This window comes from Anticarsia gemmatalis, chromosome 27 (assembly GCF_050436995.1).
Source record: "Anticarsia gemmatalis isolate Benzon Research Colony breed Stoneville strain chromosome 27, ilAntGemm2 primary, whole genome shotgun sequence".
Lineage (NCBI taxonomy): Eukaryota > Metazoa > Arthropoda > Insecta > Lepidoptera > Erebidae > Anticarsia > Anticarsia gemmatalis.
The window spans coordinates 2,375,180-2,394,336 of NC_134771.1; the positions used below are offsets into that span (position 1 = coordinate 2,375,180).

Genomic DNA, 19,157 nt, shown 5'->3' on the forward strand with positions numbered 1-19,157 from the left:
GGTAAATTAAATTGTGGGTCCCGGCTGTCATTTCCAAAGATCTACGACAGTCATTAACAGTAGTCAGAAGCTTGAAAGTCTGACAACCAGTCTTATTGATAGGTATCGTGGTATAACCCAGGAAACTGGGTTGTGGAGGTCAGATAGGCAGTCGCGGCATGTGAAATACTGGTTCAGCTGCATCCGGTGAGACTGGAAGCCGACTCTAACATAGTTGGAAGAAAGGCTGCTAGCCCTCTATTATTGAAAAACAGGTAACATTATACGATACGTACTAATAATAGATCATCTAGAACTCTAGACTAATTTAGGACTAGAATAAGAATATAGATCTTTTGTGACACTCTATCTGTACCTTTAGGTTTAGAAATAATTATAACTTGTTATAACTGTGAAGGAAAACATCGTGATGAAAACTTGCATGCCTCAGAATCCCTTATAACAGTTTCTGAAGTAATGCAAAGTTACCAAGCCAATAAAGACCATCTAGAATTCTTGAATATTCTAGACTAATTTAGGGCTAGAATAAGAATATAGATTTTTTATGACACTAAATGTGTCCTACCTTTAAATTTAGAAATAATTGCTACTTGTTACAACGGTTAAGGAAAACATCGTGTTGGAAACTTGCATGCGTAAAAGTTTTTTAAAATAGTCATGAACCCGCATTTCGATGGCGTGGTGGACTCAAGGCCTGGCATCCCTTCATTCGGGGAGAACTCTTGCCCAGCAGTGGGACAATAAAGGATAAAGATTTATTGCAATCGATAGTCAGCCGATAAATAATCCTTGCTTATTTTATTGTTGGGAAAAGTGTAAACGACTTGTGACACGAAGTCTCGGGTTCGATTACCGGGCGAACGTAGTTGTATTGGTATTTTCTTATTTATATTAGCTAGCTGCTAGGAGTTTGGTAACATGCTCTGAATGAGTAAGTGTATTTTATACACCTCTGCCAACACCTTCGTCTAACAGGCGTGATATTAATTATGTATATTGCACCTACTTAAGAACATTAAATTATAATCAGATTAAAACATTTTCTCCTGGGAATAATACCCTAGGTATTTAGGCTTAAGAATAATTCTACTAGCGGCATGTGGGCACGAGCCAAGGAAGGGCTTAAGTCAAGCTGATCGTGAGTAGCATAAACATAAGGTTATTCTAAAAAGTATATAGTAAAACGTAAAATTATTAACATATTGCTAAGTTATTATTAGTTTTAAGTTACATTTAAATATGATGTATTATTTTTAGTGTAAATTTTTACAAAAATTACTCACTTTGAAAAAATATAGTTACTCTTTTTATTCACAATTGAATCGACGCTACTTCCTCGATAAATGGGCTATCTAGCACTGAAAGAATTTTTCAAATCGGACCAGTAGTTCCTGAGATTAGCGCGTTCAAACGAACTTTCACTACAGCTTTATAATATTAGTATAGAGAGAGGTATATTCCGCAAGCATTACCCACCTGCCTACCCAATAGTCAGTAAAGCGCGTGAAACACCGCATTGCGTAGATCGTCTGTAGGACGTCTAGCCCAGAGGTCAAACCCACTCACTCTACATTATGTATCGATCTTGTTGAGATAAACATAAAGACATTATCAAAACGATCATAGCCACTTTTAAAGGGACAGCCGTCTTAACCCGACCTGGGCTATGGATGGGTGAGCAACTGAGCAATGTTCTTTGTCTTCATAACTTTTAATCGTTCACACTGAATCTTTATTTTGTAATAGAAGTTAATAGAACTAGCGGACTTCGTCTAAGTATGTACTATACTAATGTCATCCCATTGATTCCATTTCCGAATTTTGATCGTATAGTACACAAATTTTGTCTTAACTGTTACAAACACATTTTCGAAGGAATTACTAATTAGCGTTTCTAGAAATCGAGATTTTCTAGAAACGCTTTAAACACTACTTCTCGACTGAAAGAAGAGTGAGAATCGAACCCTACCCTACTTGTTTTGTTGGTCGTATGGTTAGTGGTCAACCTAGTGTCAAAGTTGTTCAAGCCGCCCGAGAGGCCTTTGACGTGGTTTAACGACTGTTATCTTAGTACCTAGGTAGACAACAACCGGGACCGACTTTTAACGTGCCCTCCGAAGCACGGAGACGCCCAGTTCAAATACCACTATGCGGTCACCCATCTATGGAATGACTGCGCCAATGGTTGCTTAACCCACAGATCGTCTACCGACCGGTGAGCGCAACTGGCTATGGGCGCCTCCCTACCCTACTGTCGTAGCGTGATGCCTATGTCATCACGCTACGACCAATAGGAGCAGACTACCAGTGAAAAATGTTACAGAAACGGGGAAAATTATGACATATTCTCTCTTATGTGACGCAAGCGAAGTTGTGCGGGTCAGCCAGTACATAATATTACGTCTGTTATACAAAGTGTAGGCAGAGGTGTATAAAGTACACGAACAGCTGATGATGATGAGCCTTATGCAATATATTTGCAGCCACAAGTTTATCGTTCGATCTTTACGATTTTGTCGGCAGCATATATCTATTCCAACCCAATTTGAGATTAGTGAGATTTCTAAGATTGCTGCCTGTCTTGTCTGTCTGCATTGTCGCCTCTTCTCCTCAATCTCTTGTTTTTTACATTGCACCAAGCCGACAATTTTGGAGGGAAAACGGGAGGCCTTTTCCCAGCAGTGGTACCTACTGTAGGACACTACAAAGAGTTAACAAATTTTAATAACTTGAGACTACTAATTTGGTACCTACCTAGATCTGAAATTTCTACACACAGCTTGATCATAGTATAGTACCTATGTTAATTTATTTACGCTGAGACTAACGCTCAAGTAGTGTAGTTTGCAGATATTTTAGTAGTAAATTTATTTTTACGTTAAGGGTAAAAGTCAATGACAATGATTCATTAATATTCATTAACTGTGATTTGTCTTACGTACGGTAATCTTAGTATTTACAATGAAGACAAAAAATACAGACGAATTGAGAACTTCCTCCTTCTTTTTAAGTCGGATAAATAGTAGATATTTCTTTCCCGCTAATTATTTGGCGCGTTTTGTGAGAATATAATTAGGACACAGATGGGCTTTTCATCTAAGGCTTTATCTTTTAGCTAAGGCCCACCTGTTATAGTTTTTCAGTAAATTAAATACCTAGGTAAAATAGAATAGACTAGCGCAATGATTAATACCTACCGACTACCTACCTACCTACTAAAAAAAAATAAAAGCAAATAATATTTTCACGAAAGTAAGCATCTATTATCGAAATTCATTATGTGCTAGAAAAACTAGGCCAACGTGGAGAATTTGTCATTGTATTACCTAGATAGGTACTAAAAATAGACTGTCATAATATAGAATACATTAAGGTATAGCCTAGGTAATTAACTAATTTCTATACGATACTGGAAATAAATAAATAAATCATGTATAAGCAGTTATTTGCCTATTTTCTTACCTCAAAAATACCTAGACAAATTGAGCCGGCGGAATAAACAGGTAGGTAAGTAAGTAACAATTTATTGCCTAAACAGGGCATTTGAATGTCGTTCGCACTTGTTTGTCTGGTTACCCAGTTATTAGTCTAGAATACTATAATACTACATTATAGACTTGTCATTTAATTACTAACATTTGGTTTTAAAACAACACAATGCCGGTTACAAGTCAAAAGTGTCGTTTAAATGAAAATATAACCAACAAATCGTAATTTGATTTAAAATTGTACTTACCAATGTTTTACAATCACGTAACGCCCATCTGTATTCTTTTTCACATTAAAACAAAACTCACGGAGCGAAATGTAAACGAAATCCAATTGATTGAACGATTCACAGACAGTAAACACAAAATTATTAACAAGTGACCAATTCTATTCATTGAATAGTTTGTGATAGCGACATCTAGTGGTCTTCAGTCGAACTACTGCCATTCTTTACGTTGACATAATAGTGTAGTCGTTTAAGTACTTTAATAATGTCGATAGATGGCGGCAGCAACTGATTTACAGCCTTTAACGCTAGATGTCATTAACTGTAAAGTGGTTCATTCTTCAGTTCTTTTTTGGGCGAATGTTTAATTCATGAACAGGTCAGAAGCAGTTTCTTTTAAAATAAATTAAAAAAATAATTATTATCAACAATGTGTAATTCCCATCTTTTTAAAACCATTATATTTAAAGGTAATGGTCGTCTCAGACCACGAATAAATAATTAATTTTAATTTATTATCTTCGGTCCAATTTATCAACTATTTATTATAAAGCTTTTTTTACGAAACCCTTAATTAAGACATCAGCGTTTTGATATAACACTGTGTACCTCGAACCTCCAAGCAAATCGAGATGGAAACAAAGTTTTTGTTGACCCGTAAACTCTACTAACGCCATCTGTTACCAAGTAGACGAACTAGAGTGACGTCACAGCAACGTCGACCAGCCGGTTCGAGCAAGTTGCACGGTACCGTTGGGTTCAACGACCCAACACGCATTTTGTTTACGCGGGAATAAAATCCGGAAGATTGTGTGATTTTGTGAGATTTTTTAAATTCACACGTATTATACGGCTTGTAAAATAAAAATTAACTGTTTTAACGTTAGTTACAAAGTTTGGCGAGTTCAAAAAACTTGAAATAACTGTATTTATTAGTTACCGTCCTTCGTGTGATATAACGTAACAATTAAATTTTTGTGCAATTTTAGTGAATGGATTTCCACAATGTTTGTTGTTCAATGACTTTTGTGCTTTTTTGTTTTATTTCATTTTGCTCTGTATGAGATTATTTTTCGCAGGTAATTTTTTGCGTGAGACTGTCTTAATTTTAATTGTTCAAAACAATCTCCAGTAGAAGATTACTGATTGACTGACTAATAGACAAAGCAAAGCCGAAACTACTGAACACAGGAACCTGAAATTTTGCATGTATTGCTTGGAGAGTATAGGGGAGCACCAAGAGGGAATTTTCGGAAAATTCTCCCTCTAGGAGGTAAAATTCTTCGCGGGCAAAGACGCGGGCGGGAAGCTAGTCAATTTCCATATAATATATAAAACGTCTCTCTTCAGTTTCTGAGTGGACAGTTGAAATCTGGTATGAGGAATTTCGCTACAGAGGGGTGAAATTTCACGCAGTCAAAGCTGTAGGCGAAAAGCTAGTAAAATCAAAATCAAATCATTTATTAATTTAGGTCAAATATTGACACTTATGATAGTCGTTACAATTACTGAATCTACCACTAGCTCGGAAAGGGGATGGAGCCTTATGAGAAGAGCTAGCAAGAAACTCACGGCCACTCTTTTCAATCACCAAAAGTTTTACAATGTCGTTGATACAATAATTGATCATGCGAGGAGCTGCCAACAATCAGCGATATAGATTATATTGAAAATAATATTGAATGAAATGAATGAGAATTTAACATTGTACATTCACTTAGCAACAACCACTCAACTAAAGCAACAGTAATTTAAAAATATATAAAACTAGTTTTATTCTAGATGCTAAAATAAATCTTCAAAAATGATTTTATGAGAACATTTTTACAATTTGCACTGATTGGTCTATGCATATCGTAAAAATGTATTTTTTATGTTGCCATTAAAATAAATAATTGCTTCTGTTTTTCAAGTAGCTTATATGAGACTCTGGGTTCGATTTCCGAGTTGTGAAAAATAGAATCATGTTTTAGATTTTTTTTAGTACCTGCTAAGTGCTTGGCCCGGTATATAGCATGAGTTTTACTCCCTATTACATATGACTACGATATAAGATACAAAATGAGGATGAATTATATAAATAACAGCAAGCATAATGTTAGTTAGAGCATTCTTCAAAAATAACGCTTATTTTCTTGTCCATATAGAAAAAGTAATCTTCAAATTGTTGCCTATATCGGGAATCGAGCCTCACACTACCACAGAAAAGCAGTGCAAGGTGGCGAAATATAACATTCAAATCTATCTCTTGCTAATCCATACTAATATTATAAATGCGAAAGTAACTCTGTCTGTCTGTCTGTCTGTCTGTCTGTCTGCTACTCAATCACGTCTAAACTACGGAACCAATTTGCATGAAATTTGGTATGGAGATATTTTGATACCCGAGAAAGGACATAGGCTACTTTTTACCCCGGGAAAATGACGCATTTCCCGGGAAAATTCAGAAAATTCAACGAAGTTGCGAAAAATCAATATTATAATGACATTGAATTAACAAAATTCCGTTACCATGGCAACTGTTTTAATGGCGGATATGTCTTAGCGCGACTTCGTTATACTAAGAGATATAAATAATTTTGAGAATATTTTTCGTAAAAAAAAAGCATATTTTATATCATCACGCTACGACCAATAGGAGCAGAGTAGGTAACAGTAAAAAATGTTACAAAAACATGGAAAATTCTGACCCATTCTCTCTTATGTGACGCAAGCGAAGTTGCGCGGGTCAGCTAGTTATATCTACACCAGCTGATCCGCGCAACTTCGCTTGGCTTACTACTACTTACTGGTACTTTGCTCCTATTGGTCGTAGCGTGATGTTATATAGCCTATAGCCTTCCTTCATAAATTAGTAAAATATTTTTTCAATTCGCAATTAGCGCGTTCAAACAAACAACTCTACAATTTTATAATTTTCGTATAGATAAATATATTATAAAAGCGAACGCAGCCGACAGTCTTAACTAGTATTAATTTAAATACACGCAGGTACAGTTATGATATAAATCATTAAATCGGTTTGTTTGATGCAGTATATATGTACAAGTCATAATTTGACCTCTTAATTAAAGTTCAAAGAGTTATACATTGATGAATAATTTTTTGCTGTTATAACAGTGTCTGTGGTCTATAAGACTGTTGACCGCGAGCTCTCAGGTTCGATTAAATTTTAAATATTTTGTTTTTGCTGCTATTTTTGGTGTAGTAAGTAAGTTAATAATAAATAAATAATATCATTGGACAACTCACAAACGGACATTTGATTCCAAACTAAGCAGATTCGAGCTTGTACTATGGTAACCAAATTACTGATAAACATACTTATATACTTCTAAATACATACTCATATAGATAAATTGACAACCAGGCTCAGAACAGAAACTCGTACTCATCACACAATTAATATTTGTCAAGGGTGGGATTCGAACCCACTTCTTCTTATCGTATAGTTAGTGGTCAACCTAGTGCCAAAGTTATTCAAGCCACCCGAAGGCCTTTGACGTTGCTTAACGATTGTTATCTTACCCGGGACCGTCTTTTTACGTGCCCTGTGAAGCACGGAGACGCCCAGTTCAAATACCACTAGGCGGTCACCCATCTTTCAAATGACCGCGCCAAAGTTGAAAGCCAATAACTTGCAGATCGTTTACCGACCAGTGAGCGCAACTGGCTAACTAATGTTATAAAATTTCTTTCATTTGTATATTTAAAAAGTCACTGACATGATAATCTAAGTGCGTTTAAAAATAGGATTTAAAATACATAAAAATATATTTACCAGTATTCAATTAAGTAAATGTATCTTATATTTTAATATTTATTCGACTAACAGTATTTATTCCATGGCGGCTTCGAATAGAGATCAATAAAACTATTATTGAATATGTTCGTTTTATTGCTTGGTTATAATCACGATAGTTTGATAGCCGAGTGGGTAAAGTATTCTGCTTTGAGATGAGTGGTTGAGGGTTCGAATCCAAGGTAACAATATGGCTTTTAGAAGTTACTAGCTGACCCGCGCAACTTCGCTTGCGTCACATAAGAGAATCATAATTTTCTCCGTTTTCGTAACATTTTTCACTGGTACTGTGCTCCTATTGGTAGTAGCGTGATGATATATAGCCTATAACCTTCCTCGATAAATGGACTATCTAACACTGAAATAATTTTTCAAATCGGACCAGTAGTTCCTGAGATTAGCGCGTTCAAACAAACAAACAAACAAACAAACTCTTCAGCTTTATAATATTAGTATAGATGTGTAAGGTGAGTTACTAACTGACTGACACAGTGATCTATCAACGCTTAGACCAAACCACTGGACGGATCGGGCTGAAATTTGGCATGCACTTTAATCAAAATCTTTTTAACGCAATTTTCTACTACGATCGACTATCAACCATATATAGCTATCAACAAATTTTGTATGGTATTCAGTGCCCCTAACGAGTGCTGCAGGGATTAATTTTAAAGTAATTTTTTTAAAGTAAAACTCTACGTATTCGATAGTACCGACTATAGAGAAGCTATATTATAGAAGAAAACTATAAGAAATCTACCTTCTTGTCCTCACATCCAAGAATTTACACTGAGGTCAATGACCTTCGGTCTGTAAAGATTTTATAGTTTATCATTTCAGTATGATTGAAAGGCTCTACATCTTAGAGTTCCTATGATAATTTCCTCTGATAGATACCTATATTGGACTTTAACTGACCTAATTTTTAAGAATAACCACCACTTGAAGTCTCGTATAGTTTATCAGTAAGAATTTTGACAGTACTTTTTCTTAGCTATCACTTTATCTTTTAGATAGGTTATCCAACACTTATCAATGAGCCGTGATCCGGCTCTAAGTCCTTTCTTTTTAGGTTCTTTTAAAGCAGGGGTTCCCAACCCTTTCTTAGTCCGGGGCCACTGTTATATTATTCTTGTTAGCAGGGAACACCATGTAAGTACGAGTAGTAGTAGTATGTTAAAAATAAAGTGTAATAATCAAACTGAAAATTTTTAAATCATACGCGGGCCACTGGTTGGGAACCACTGTTTTAAAGACAACTCCCGCACTAAGAATTGCTCTTGTGTTGCGGGGACTTTTACAAACATAAAAACAACGGACACAGTACAACCAGACCCGACACAATTATTCGTGGATCGCACAAATAATTGTCCCGTGTGGGAATCGAACCTGCGACCTCCCGACGCAATGGTAGCGGCGTGGTGACCTAAACCACTGCGCCACGGAGGCAGTCAGATTTCAGGAAGAATGCAGGATTCTGCGTGGACGTTGTAGTAAACTTCAGCGCTCTAAAACTTCCCCTCGGCTGAAAAATGGGCAAGATTTTAAGAACATAATATAGCGAGGAGAGATTCGTTGAAAAGATAGATTTTACTTTTTATAACGTGGTATTTGGAATTTTCGGAAGGTCGATGATTTTTGTAGAGGTCATTGAACCTCGAATGAGATTGAAAGCCTTACTAAGTTTTTGTTCAACCAATTTGAAGGATTTACCTATAAGTAAGTAATTTGACTTATAAGAAAGGAGTGGCTTTGGCCTTTTGCCCTACAGCGGGATAAAACATGTCTATATACCGCAAACACCTACTAAATAAAAATGAACGAACAAAAAATTAACTTGCGTTTTCGCAATCGAAGTTCAACCGAGGTGATTAAACCCACCATATCGAAAACACATCAAAAGAAATTTTATTCCATCATGCAAAACTGCAGCATTAAAGCACAAAGACCCTAGCAAAAAAAAAAAAACCGGAAAACTAAAATCATTGACAGCAATGATAATCGTCGATAAATCGCATTGGTTACGCGTCCAAAATCATCTTGGTAGAAGAAGATGCCATGGGGAACCGGCCTTAGCCCCGTTACCGTTGCTATCACGAAAAAAAATACAGTTATAGCGAGTGTCGAGCGCGCGCCGCAACGAAAAAAGCACAACTCGCTGTTCAACCAACTCTTTAGGACGTATCCGAACGAAAGCGCGGCAAACTTTGACATTGACAGTTCGATTGGCGCCAAATCGACATTCAAATAGTGTATTTGTGTGCCGGAAACTCGTGAAACTGTGTTCTTATGTGAAAATGTCTGAATTCGGATAATACAATATTTATTGTGGCAACTGTGTTTTTTTTGGATTGTTTTTTTTTGTGCTGTAACGTGAAGGATTTTTGACAAAATGCCCAGTACAATCAGAGGTAAGTTTTTAAAAATTTTCACAGTTTATACTAGAAAAAACACCTTTTATAGCTAAAAAAATCTAATTAAAAATCTTATTGATATGGGAATGTTAATGGAACCAGTATTTTACTGATTAAAGATTATTTTAAAGTCGAATTTAAAATATTTCTTATTAGTATTTATTGTATTTGAGTGTAAACGACAAGTCTTGCGAGTGTGAGAGGTGAATGCACTTTACCGTTCTGTTGACGGAAACACGACGTTTAAGTAACAAAGGTAACATTTGAATTTCATAAAGATAAAAATGTTTTTAATTTCAAATTGACTATCTGTCACTTTCTTTCATTTACATTTTTTTTTCGAAAAAAGTATAAATCAAAACTCTATGGTGGAAAACTTTTTACGTTTGAAAATAGAATGTTTGCGAAATCATTTATTTGTTATAATATATGCATAATATCACGACCTTTTAAAAAAGGGGTAGGTAGAGACCAAAGAACATTTAATTTTTAGTATTTTATTTCATTCTAATTTGTATTGTAGTCGAAATTTATACGTAATGTTAATATGTGTGAATAATTTACGAAATATTTAAAGTATTAATAAAGCCTTTGAATAAAGACGCGCTGATATTTCATACATTATATTATGAATAGAATAAATGTATGCATGTATGAAAATGTATTCATGGTCGATGAAAATAAATTTTGAATTCAAAGTGAAAAAATTTTCATTCAATCGCAGCTGTTTTTTGAAAACATTTCATAACTTTATTTTGAAACAAAACTTGTGACGTTGTAACTTCAACAGATTTTATAATCATATAATTTTTCTCTATAGCTACTTTATACATACATACTATATTATTATAAAAAAACGACTTCTTCCCATAGAGGTGGGCAGAGACTCAAGATCGAAATTTAAAGTACACGTCGATTTATGATTTTCTCTCTTTCTGTAAAGAATTTTTCAAAAAATTGTCACACAAAATATTTCACTAACATTCACATATACAGAAAATCACGCCTTATTCTTATTAAGGTAGGCATAGAGACCAAAAAAGTCTACTAACATACGATTCAATAAATTAATTACTAATACTCATACATTCATAAAATCACGCCTTATTCCTATAAAGGTAGGCAGAGACCAAAGAACGCCATTAAAATATTATTCTACAATTAATATTATTCTACTGACCGAGTGACAATCAGTTACCTTCCATAAAAGGCTTCATATCATATTGTCTTTGAACTATGTATGAGCCTGTATGACATAAATAATATGTAAATTAACTCTATGGTTCATAGCAATAGGCTTTTCGTCTTCCTTTACCACCTCCAAAATGAATCAGGAAGTATTCCTTTAGCATCAATGATTTCAACACCTTTTGACATGGAAAATATACACATACATACATACATAAAATCACGCTTTTTTTCCCATAGGGGTAAGCAGAGACGATCCTTACAAACTTCCCTTGCTTCATTCACATTCATACATCTAGGAACACGAAAAAAGAAGCTGAAACCGTAGGTCCTGATAATGGGACACACTTGGTCAGAGTGGTGGATTCAAGGTGTAACTCCTTATTCCGGGAGGAGACAGTGACACAGTAATGGGCTTTTTTTATTTAGCAGTTTGTAAATTATTGTATAATACAAAATTTTGTGCAAACATACATACATAATATCACGCTTTTTTCCTATAGGGGAAGGCAGAAACCGAAGAACTTGTGAAAAAAGACTTATTGGTTCTTAAAAGTAGCGTAGCGAGATTCTTACCAGCTCTTCTCATTGGCTCTATCTTCCGAAACTGGCAGTAAATTCGCCAACTGTATCTTTGACACTTATAAGTGTCAATATTTGACGTAAATTAATGAAAAATTTGACTAGAAGGCTAAGAGATTTTTTGCTTCTAAATGCGAAAATGTTAGGTGACTAGAGGTCAATGACCTAGAGCAAAATCTATTTTTTCACTAATTTTGATCAATTTTGATGGTATAATATAATAGTGTTTAAAAATAGTTTGGTCTAGGATAACTAAAATCTCGTCAGATTATTTGATTAGTGCCTAAGATGTATTTAAGAGCGATTTGTCAGAAGTCAGTTTTCACGACCAACAAATTGACCTGAAAATCAAAGAAAATTCCTTTTTCTAGTAGTAGGACACTTAAAACGCAAAATAAATAAAAATGACCTCGGTCATTGACCTTAAAATCAGCTGTTTACTCGGCGTAACCTAGAGTTAGTTAACGTAGCTCCGACTCAATGATTTTAATTTTGCAAATAATAACAAAAATAAATGTGAAATTATTTTACGATAATAAATAACGAGTATGATAAAAATATCGTGCTAATTCTCGTATTTTGCACTTAGATGTTAGATTTTTCAGGGTCAAATACAAAACGCCTAATAAAAATAAATGGTGAGACGTCGTACACAATATAAGAAAATTTGAGAAGGCGTTGCATGAAAAGTTTACTGATAAAATTGCTGTAAACCCGATTTTTTTACACAAGAGAATAAGAACAATAAAATTTCTTAGCTCAAAATTTATCTAACTTACTTAAAATTACTTTAATACTTACTTAAATAATTTCTTATATAACTATTATGTAGAGTTAATGACTCTACATAAAAAAATACAATTCAAAACCCATCCTAAACATTAAAAAAAAATTACCTACTAGTTACCTATCAACAATATTCATAAATATACATTCTAAACAAAAAAAAATCAAACGTCAAAACTGAAAAAATATGCATGGCAAAGACAAAACAGCATTCTAAACACACATCCTAAACAAAAAAAAACATAAAACGTCAAAATTCTTAAAAAAAAAGCTCCGTACGCCATGGCAAAGGCATAACAGCATTCAGCCGGTGGCCGCGGCAGAAAAGCGACAGTAGGGCGGCGCGGCCCTGTGTACCGTTCGCCGCGATCCCTTTCTTTGTGACGTAGCGTACGGTACTATCGCTAGTGATGCGACACGACTATCGATGTTATTGATTTTTATCGGATTTACTGCTATGAATTATTTTGTTGATGGATTTCGTGGCGCAGTGGTTAAGGTGGTTGTTATGCCTCTTTCAGTATGTTGTGGGTTTGATTCCCATACGGAAATTGTACGATCCACAAATAGTTGTTTTGGCTCTGGTTGTATTTTGTGTCCGTTGTTTGTATGTTTATAAAAGTCCCCGCTATATAAGAGCAATTCTTAGTGTGAGAGTGCAAAAAAATGTTTATAGAACGCTAAACAGTGTAGTTATATTTAAAGAATACTTTCCTATGCTTCTAAAAAAGTAGTGATGAACTTATCAGGTCGAAAATTGCCAGATTTTTTTATACGTTTAGCCTAGGTTTCATTATTTAAATTTTTAACATAATATACTACATAGATAAACTCGTGAATCTGGTTCTCAATGTTTCTATATCACTAGTGTGTTCTAAATTAAGTAGATGTAAGTTTTTTTACATGAATGGTCATCATCATTTGTTGTGTTCAATGTTGAATGAAAATAGGCCTCTAAGAATAGTAGATGCTTAAGAAAAATTACTGTCATTAATATTTCTGTCAGAGTTACATAATTATTACATCATACGATTCTTAACAGTAAAGAAATTTGGTAGATCTTCATTTTACCAAGAGTATAATATCTTGGGAGTTTTGTTTCAACATTGTGGCTTAGCAGTCATAATAACAAAAGAAAATAAAACAAATTTAACCTATTATTATCCCACTGCTGGGCAAGGGTCTCCTCCCGTAATGAGGGAGGGGTTAGGCCTTGAGCTCACCGCGCTGACTAAGTGCGTTTTTTTTAATTATGTTGCTAATGTAGTGTTATATAATATCAGAATTATACTTAAAACCACGATCGCTTTACCAAACAAAAAAAAGTATCTTGTATTTTTTTAAATAATGGCATCCAATTACATCAAAGTGTAATTTTAAAAGAAAGGTAGCAAACAAAATTCTTACAACTACTACAAACTGTAGGCGGATAGCATACAAATTACATTATTCGAATACCACCAAAACACACAGTCATATTAACGAGAATATCGATACGACCCCCCCACTAGACGTGACGTAGGCTAACGGTGATCGCAGTTAGCCTCACCCACATACTGTATAACTGCGCTTGCATCCGTTATATGGACGCGTTCCATGCATGCGACGCCGTGGGACCGGCTGTTACACGGCTACGTACAACGCTTGTGCTTGGAAAAAAAAAAGACAAATGACAGTTCACGTTTACGCGGGCTGTCATGTTTTACGCGGGAAAATTGTTTGTTGATATTGGAAATATGATTTTGTTAATATTTGGTTATGTGGATAGAATTATGACTTTATTATTATGAACCTATATTGTTTCACTGCTGGGCAAAGACTTTCCCGTAGCTTTCCACTGTAAACGGTTTCAACTAAAAAAATATAACTTTAAATACATAAATAAATTAGATGAATGTCCCACTGCTGGGTAAGGGTCTCCTCCCGTTATAAGGGAGGGGTTAAGCCTTGAGTCCACCACGGTAGCTAACTGCGGGATGGGATTTTGATTTTAGGTTATGGAAAACTTAACTTTTCATCCTATAGTTTTGCATAGTTGTAAGATGCGTTTTTTGCCACCTGTAATATTTACTTTCAGGTATTGCTTAAATAATTATTTAACCGATTAGGTAATATAAGTATGTATAACTTTGCTAAAAATGATCAAAGACATAATAAATAAAAATAAAATTTTAAAATGAATAATTCACATAATTATGTTTTAAAATATTTAAGCATTTTCGTTTGTGGTTGAATGTCACTAAAATAAATATATAATTTCGGTTTATTTTTGAAAAGAATATTAATAGTATCCAAGAAAATTTATAGAAAAAATATTGTTGCATACGAAAAAACACCTCTTTCCTTTCCACGAATCAAGTTTTTGGTGTTACCAAGTTTTGACATGAAACCAGTAAAAAACTGGTCAGGTCAATGACCGGTCAGTGCGATGTACAGATACGCTTAGTCTAGACGTCAGATTTTAGAAGTTTATTACTACTAAACAATTAACAACTAGGACAAAACAAATAGTTTCTTTTATTTTTAATAACAACTCCCGCACTAAGAATTGCTCTTGTGTCGCGGGGACGTTAACAAACATACAAACAACGGACACAAAGTACAATCAGACCCGTCACAATTATTTGTGGATCGCACAAATAATGATTCTGTGTGTGTGGGAATCGAACTCAGGACCTCCTGGCGCAATGCTAGCGGCGTTGCGATCTTAACCACTGCGCCATGGAGGCTGTACGTGGTTTTTATAGACATTTTTCTTTTGGAAAATATCGACGTATCAAATTTTATATTATATTATTTTCTTAAACTTTAGCGAGCCAAATTCCAAAACATGTTATTTTTTATAAAATCACGCCTTTCTATCCAGAAAGGGATAGACAGAACACTGTTAGCTTATAAAGTTGAAAACCATTATAAATAATCTAAAAAATCACGTAAAAAATTACACAAGCAAAAGTTATTACATAATTTTGAAAAGTATTTCACTTGTGTCAAAGTCATAGTCGGCCATTTTGTTCGCCATTGTTTTTGTCATAAATCTAGGTTGTCATTTGTGACTCAGTGACAGTTGTTTGTGCTAACTGTCACTGTGTCTAGCCGATGCATGGTTTCATGTATGAAATAGTGAATGTGTATGAAAAATGTATGTTGGAGGTATTAAGTGTTTTAGTGTTTTTTGTTTTTATGTGTGAAATTTATATATCCGTGTGGTTTTGTATGAATTAAAGTTGGAGTATTCATTTTTATTAATGTTTTTGATATACCTATTTTTTTTAAACAGATATCCATACATAGAGTATCTATATTTTAATCTAGGCGAGTCTTCTACTAAATTGTTGGATTATAGACCACTTTAAGAAGACTTTTGATGTGGTTAAACGACTATTATCTTAATTAACAACAACCATTTTTTAACGTTCCTTCCGAAGCAAGTAGATGCTCAGCTCAGATACCATTTAGTGGCCACCTATCCATAGGTACTGTATTTACGCTAACGTTTATTAAACCAACTAATCGTTTTGCAAAAAATATAAAAAAAAACTTTTTAATTACATTTCTACACCTTGTCTTTTAAGTTCATTAAAAATATCAATCAGAACATTTCAATAGCCCAGGTGTATTTTAACGCAAGTGGCTCCACCTGTTATGCATATAGTAAAACTGTAATGTCGCACCTGATTTCAAAGCTGCATGCGCAGACCACCTGCGTGTTCACCGTTTGTTAAATCAACATATAATCATGCTTGTTATATAAAAAGGTTTAGGCAGAGGTGTAAATACACCCACGTTTCGGTGAAATCAATGTTAGTATCATGTAATAGGGGTGAGTTTATTGCCATCTAGGTACGAGGTATGTTACTAAACTTCAAGTTACTTTTGATAAATATTTTAATGTAAACTATAAAAGGTATAGGACAACAGGTATAGGTATAGGACTTTGTCTAACACAGGATTCGAACATGAGATATCGTTATCAGCAGTTGGATACACTAACGACCGCGCCACTAAGACAGTTTTATAGAAGTTGTCTTAGTATAAAAAGTAAACTTTTATGTGGTTAACTAAGGTTTAGTACCATAAAATTAGCGCTTCAATAACTCGAAAATTTTCAGAGAAACGAATACATACTTATTAAAATTTACAATAAAGAAGTTGTCAATACGTCATCCAAATTTTTGGTGAGTAGTGTAAAAGAGCAATGACCTCTCAATAAAGAATCTATCTTGACTTAGAAATATGATACTACCTGATTCTTAAAAAAATAAGCATACATTTTTAAGTGATGAGTAAGCAAATACGCCTAAAATACTAAGAAATATAAAATTACACATACTTAGGGCAATTTTTTTTTGTGCAAAAAAAATATATTTTTCATGTTTGACATATAATTTGGCGGCCATTCATACGTCAATCATAGATGTTCCAAATGTAAACGGTAGTTTTTTTTTATAAGAAAATGGCTTTTACTGTGTAGAGACGATTATTGGGCGGGAAATCCGTTAGGCTGTGGTGGTGACTTTAAAACTATATTTTTTTTATGAAGTTGACTGAAATTTATTGGTGCTCTATGCATAATACAAAAAAATAATAAAAATAAGTGCTTCGTTGACTCTATTATATTTATCTGGACTTTTATGGAGCAACTAACTTGCCAAATACAAAAACGCTCTATGGCAAGCTGTTTCTGGCTACTTATTTAGTAATAGTAAAAGTAAATTAATAAAAAAAATATTGTATCAAAACGCCTTTTCAAGATTTACTGAAAGAGCTTTAAAAAATCTTTCAGCTCGTCTGAAACACCAAATTACGAAATTATATACTATTTTTGGAGCTTCACTATAAAACTAAATATTTTTTTCAAAATCTCACATTCAAAAATTCGCTCTACAACTCAATCAGTCATTAAAGCCCAATCACTTATAGGAACGGTGCCGAATGCGGTCATTCACCCCGACCGGTCTTCGACCACACCGGCACATAAAAAATATTTACTACGACACCGTTATATTGGCCATGTCATAACACTATTCATATAATATAATAAATCTTGAAGCTTTATAATTAAAATTTATTTATTGGCTTAAAAATAACGTTAATTTCAATCGACATTTTTGTAAGACACTCAAATATATCTATCTAAAGTGTGTGAGTTCTTCGACTCAAAAGCCTTGGTGTCAAAATGTGACAATATCACACAAAAATGTCGTATGCAAATTAACATATGACCCTAAAATGCAGGACGTGTAACATGACCATAAATATGTAGCTTACGTAACCATTATTAACGACCTTGCTCCCCGAAATACTAACAAAAACCATACAAAAAAATACACCGTTATAAAACAAAGTATTCATACAAAATGGCGACCTATATTCGAACGTGAAATTTTAAAATTCGCGCCACGAGTTCCTTTATACGTGACATTTTGAATTCGGAATTCGTGAGTTGAAAGTTGCGCAACGAATGCTTGAAGCGGGTTCATTGTACGCAGTTCGGCTATTTCCCGTTAGTTGGCGCACGTGACCTCAGTTTTACTTTTAAATTTGCAATTTAGTACCGCTATTGGATAATAGAGTGCGCTAACACGATTTTACTGTTTTAGCTTTTTGTTTTGAGATAAAAAAGGACGTTTAGTTTTTTGTTTATCGATGAAAATTCGCTAGTAAGATTATTTTATGAGTGGGCAACGGGATTTTCGATTAATATACTTCTTAATACATATAAAAACCCAAAAATAAACTATCAACACATCTACTAATACGAAAAAATGCGTTTTATCCAATCAATATTTCATTTAAAAGTTAAAATCTGGCTTTAGTTACGTATGTATGAAAATGGCACCACTTTCTTCGTCCAGGAGGACACGTATAGGCTATTGATCGGCTATGAAAAACGACAATGACATTTCACACGGTTAGACAACAGGGTAGTAGACTGGGTTAACGAAAAATATTAAACTTGTACTCGAAATTCTTTATGGAATGCAATGTTCCAAACCAAGTAATTGGCCAGCATGGTGGACTCAAGGCAAAACTCTTCCCTCATTGCGGTTATGTGTGGATTAGAAATAATTATCACTTGCTCTAACGGTGAAGGAAAACATCGTGAGTAAACCTTGCATGCCTACAGTTTGTTTAATACATTTATTGAGGGCATCTAACCTCCCCAACCTGCACTTGGCCAGCGTGGTGGACTTAAGGCCTCCCTTCTCCTCGTTTGGGAGGAGACCCTTGCCCTGCAGTGGGACAGAAATGGGTGAAAAAAATTTACTGGTAGTCAACTACAATAACATTCTTTGGTCCCTGGCTACCTTTATGGGAGGTCTGTGATTTTATGTATGTTTGTATTCTAAAACAAGACTCATGGTATTATGAATGTTCCAATGATCTAACATTCACGTGAAATAACACATGTGAAATGTAAATACAAAAAATTGGAAGCAAATTTTGAGAACGGGACATTCGCGCCGGGACGATGTCGCGTCGAAAACAATGTGACCTAAGATGCTTTGCAAACTAAGACACAAAATATGCTTGTTTCAAACATTTTAGCGACATATTATTGCCTGAAAATCTCCTACCCGCACATATGTTACATTTTTATCCCATTCAAGCGCGTTTGTACCTGCTGGAAGAAGAAACCCGACCAGACCAGAATCGTTTTTGTAAA

The 19,157-nt window shown here is 34.5% G+C and overlaps 1 protein-coding gene across 1 annotated transcript in view; it reads left to right on the plus strand.

The window, feature by feature from the left end:
- The first annotated feature begins 9,894 nt into the window (after positions 1–9,894).
- Positions 9,895–19,157, plus strand: part of Hr3 (nuclear hormone receptor 3 ROR-beta) — a 138,461-nt gene continuing 129,198 nt past the window's right edge. Inside the window, exon 1 of the mRNA XM_076131881.1 lies at positions 9,895–9,928. Within this exon, the coding sequence (XP_075987996.1) occupies positions 9,910–9,928 (19 nt within the window). The 5' untranslated portion in view covers positions 9,895–9,909. The remainder of the gene's footprint in view (positions 9,929–19,157) is intronic.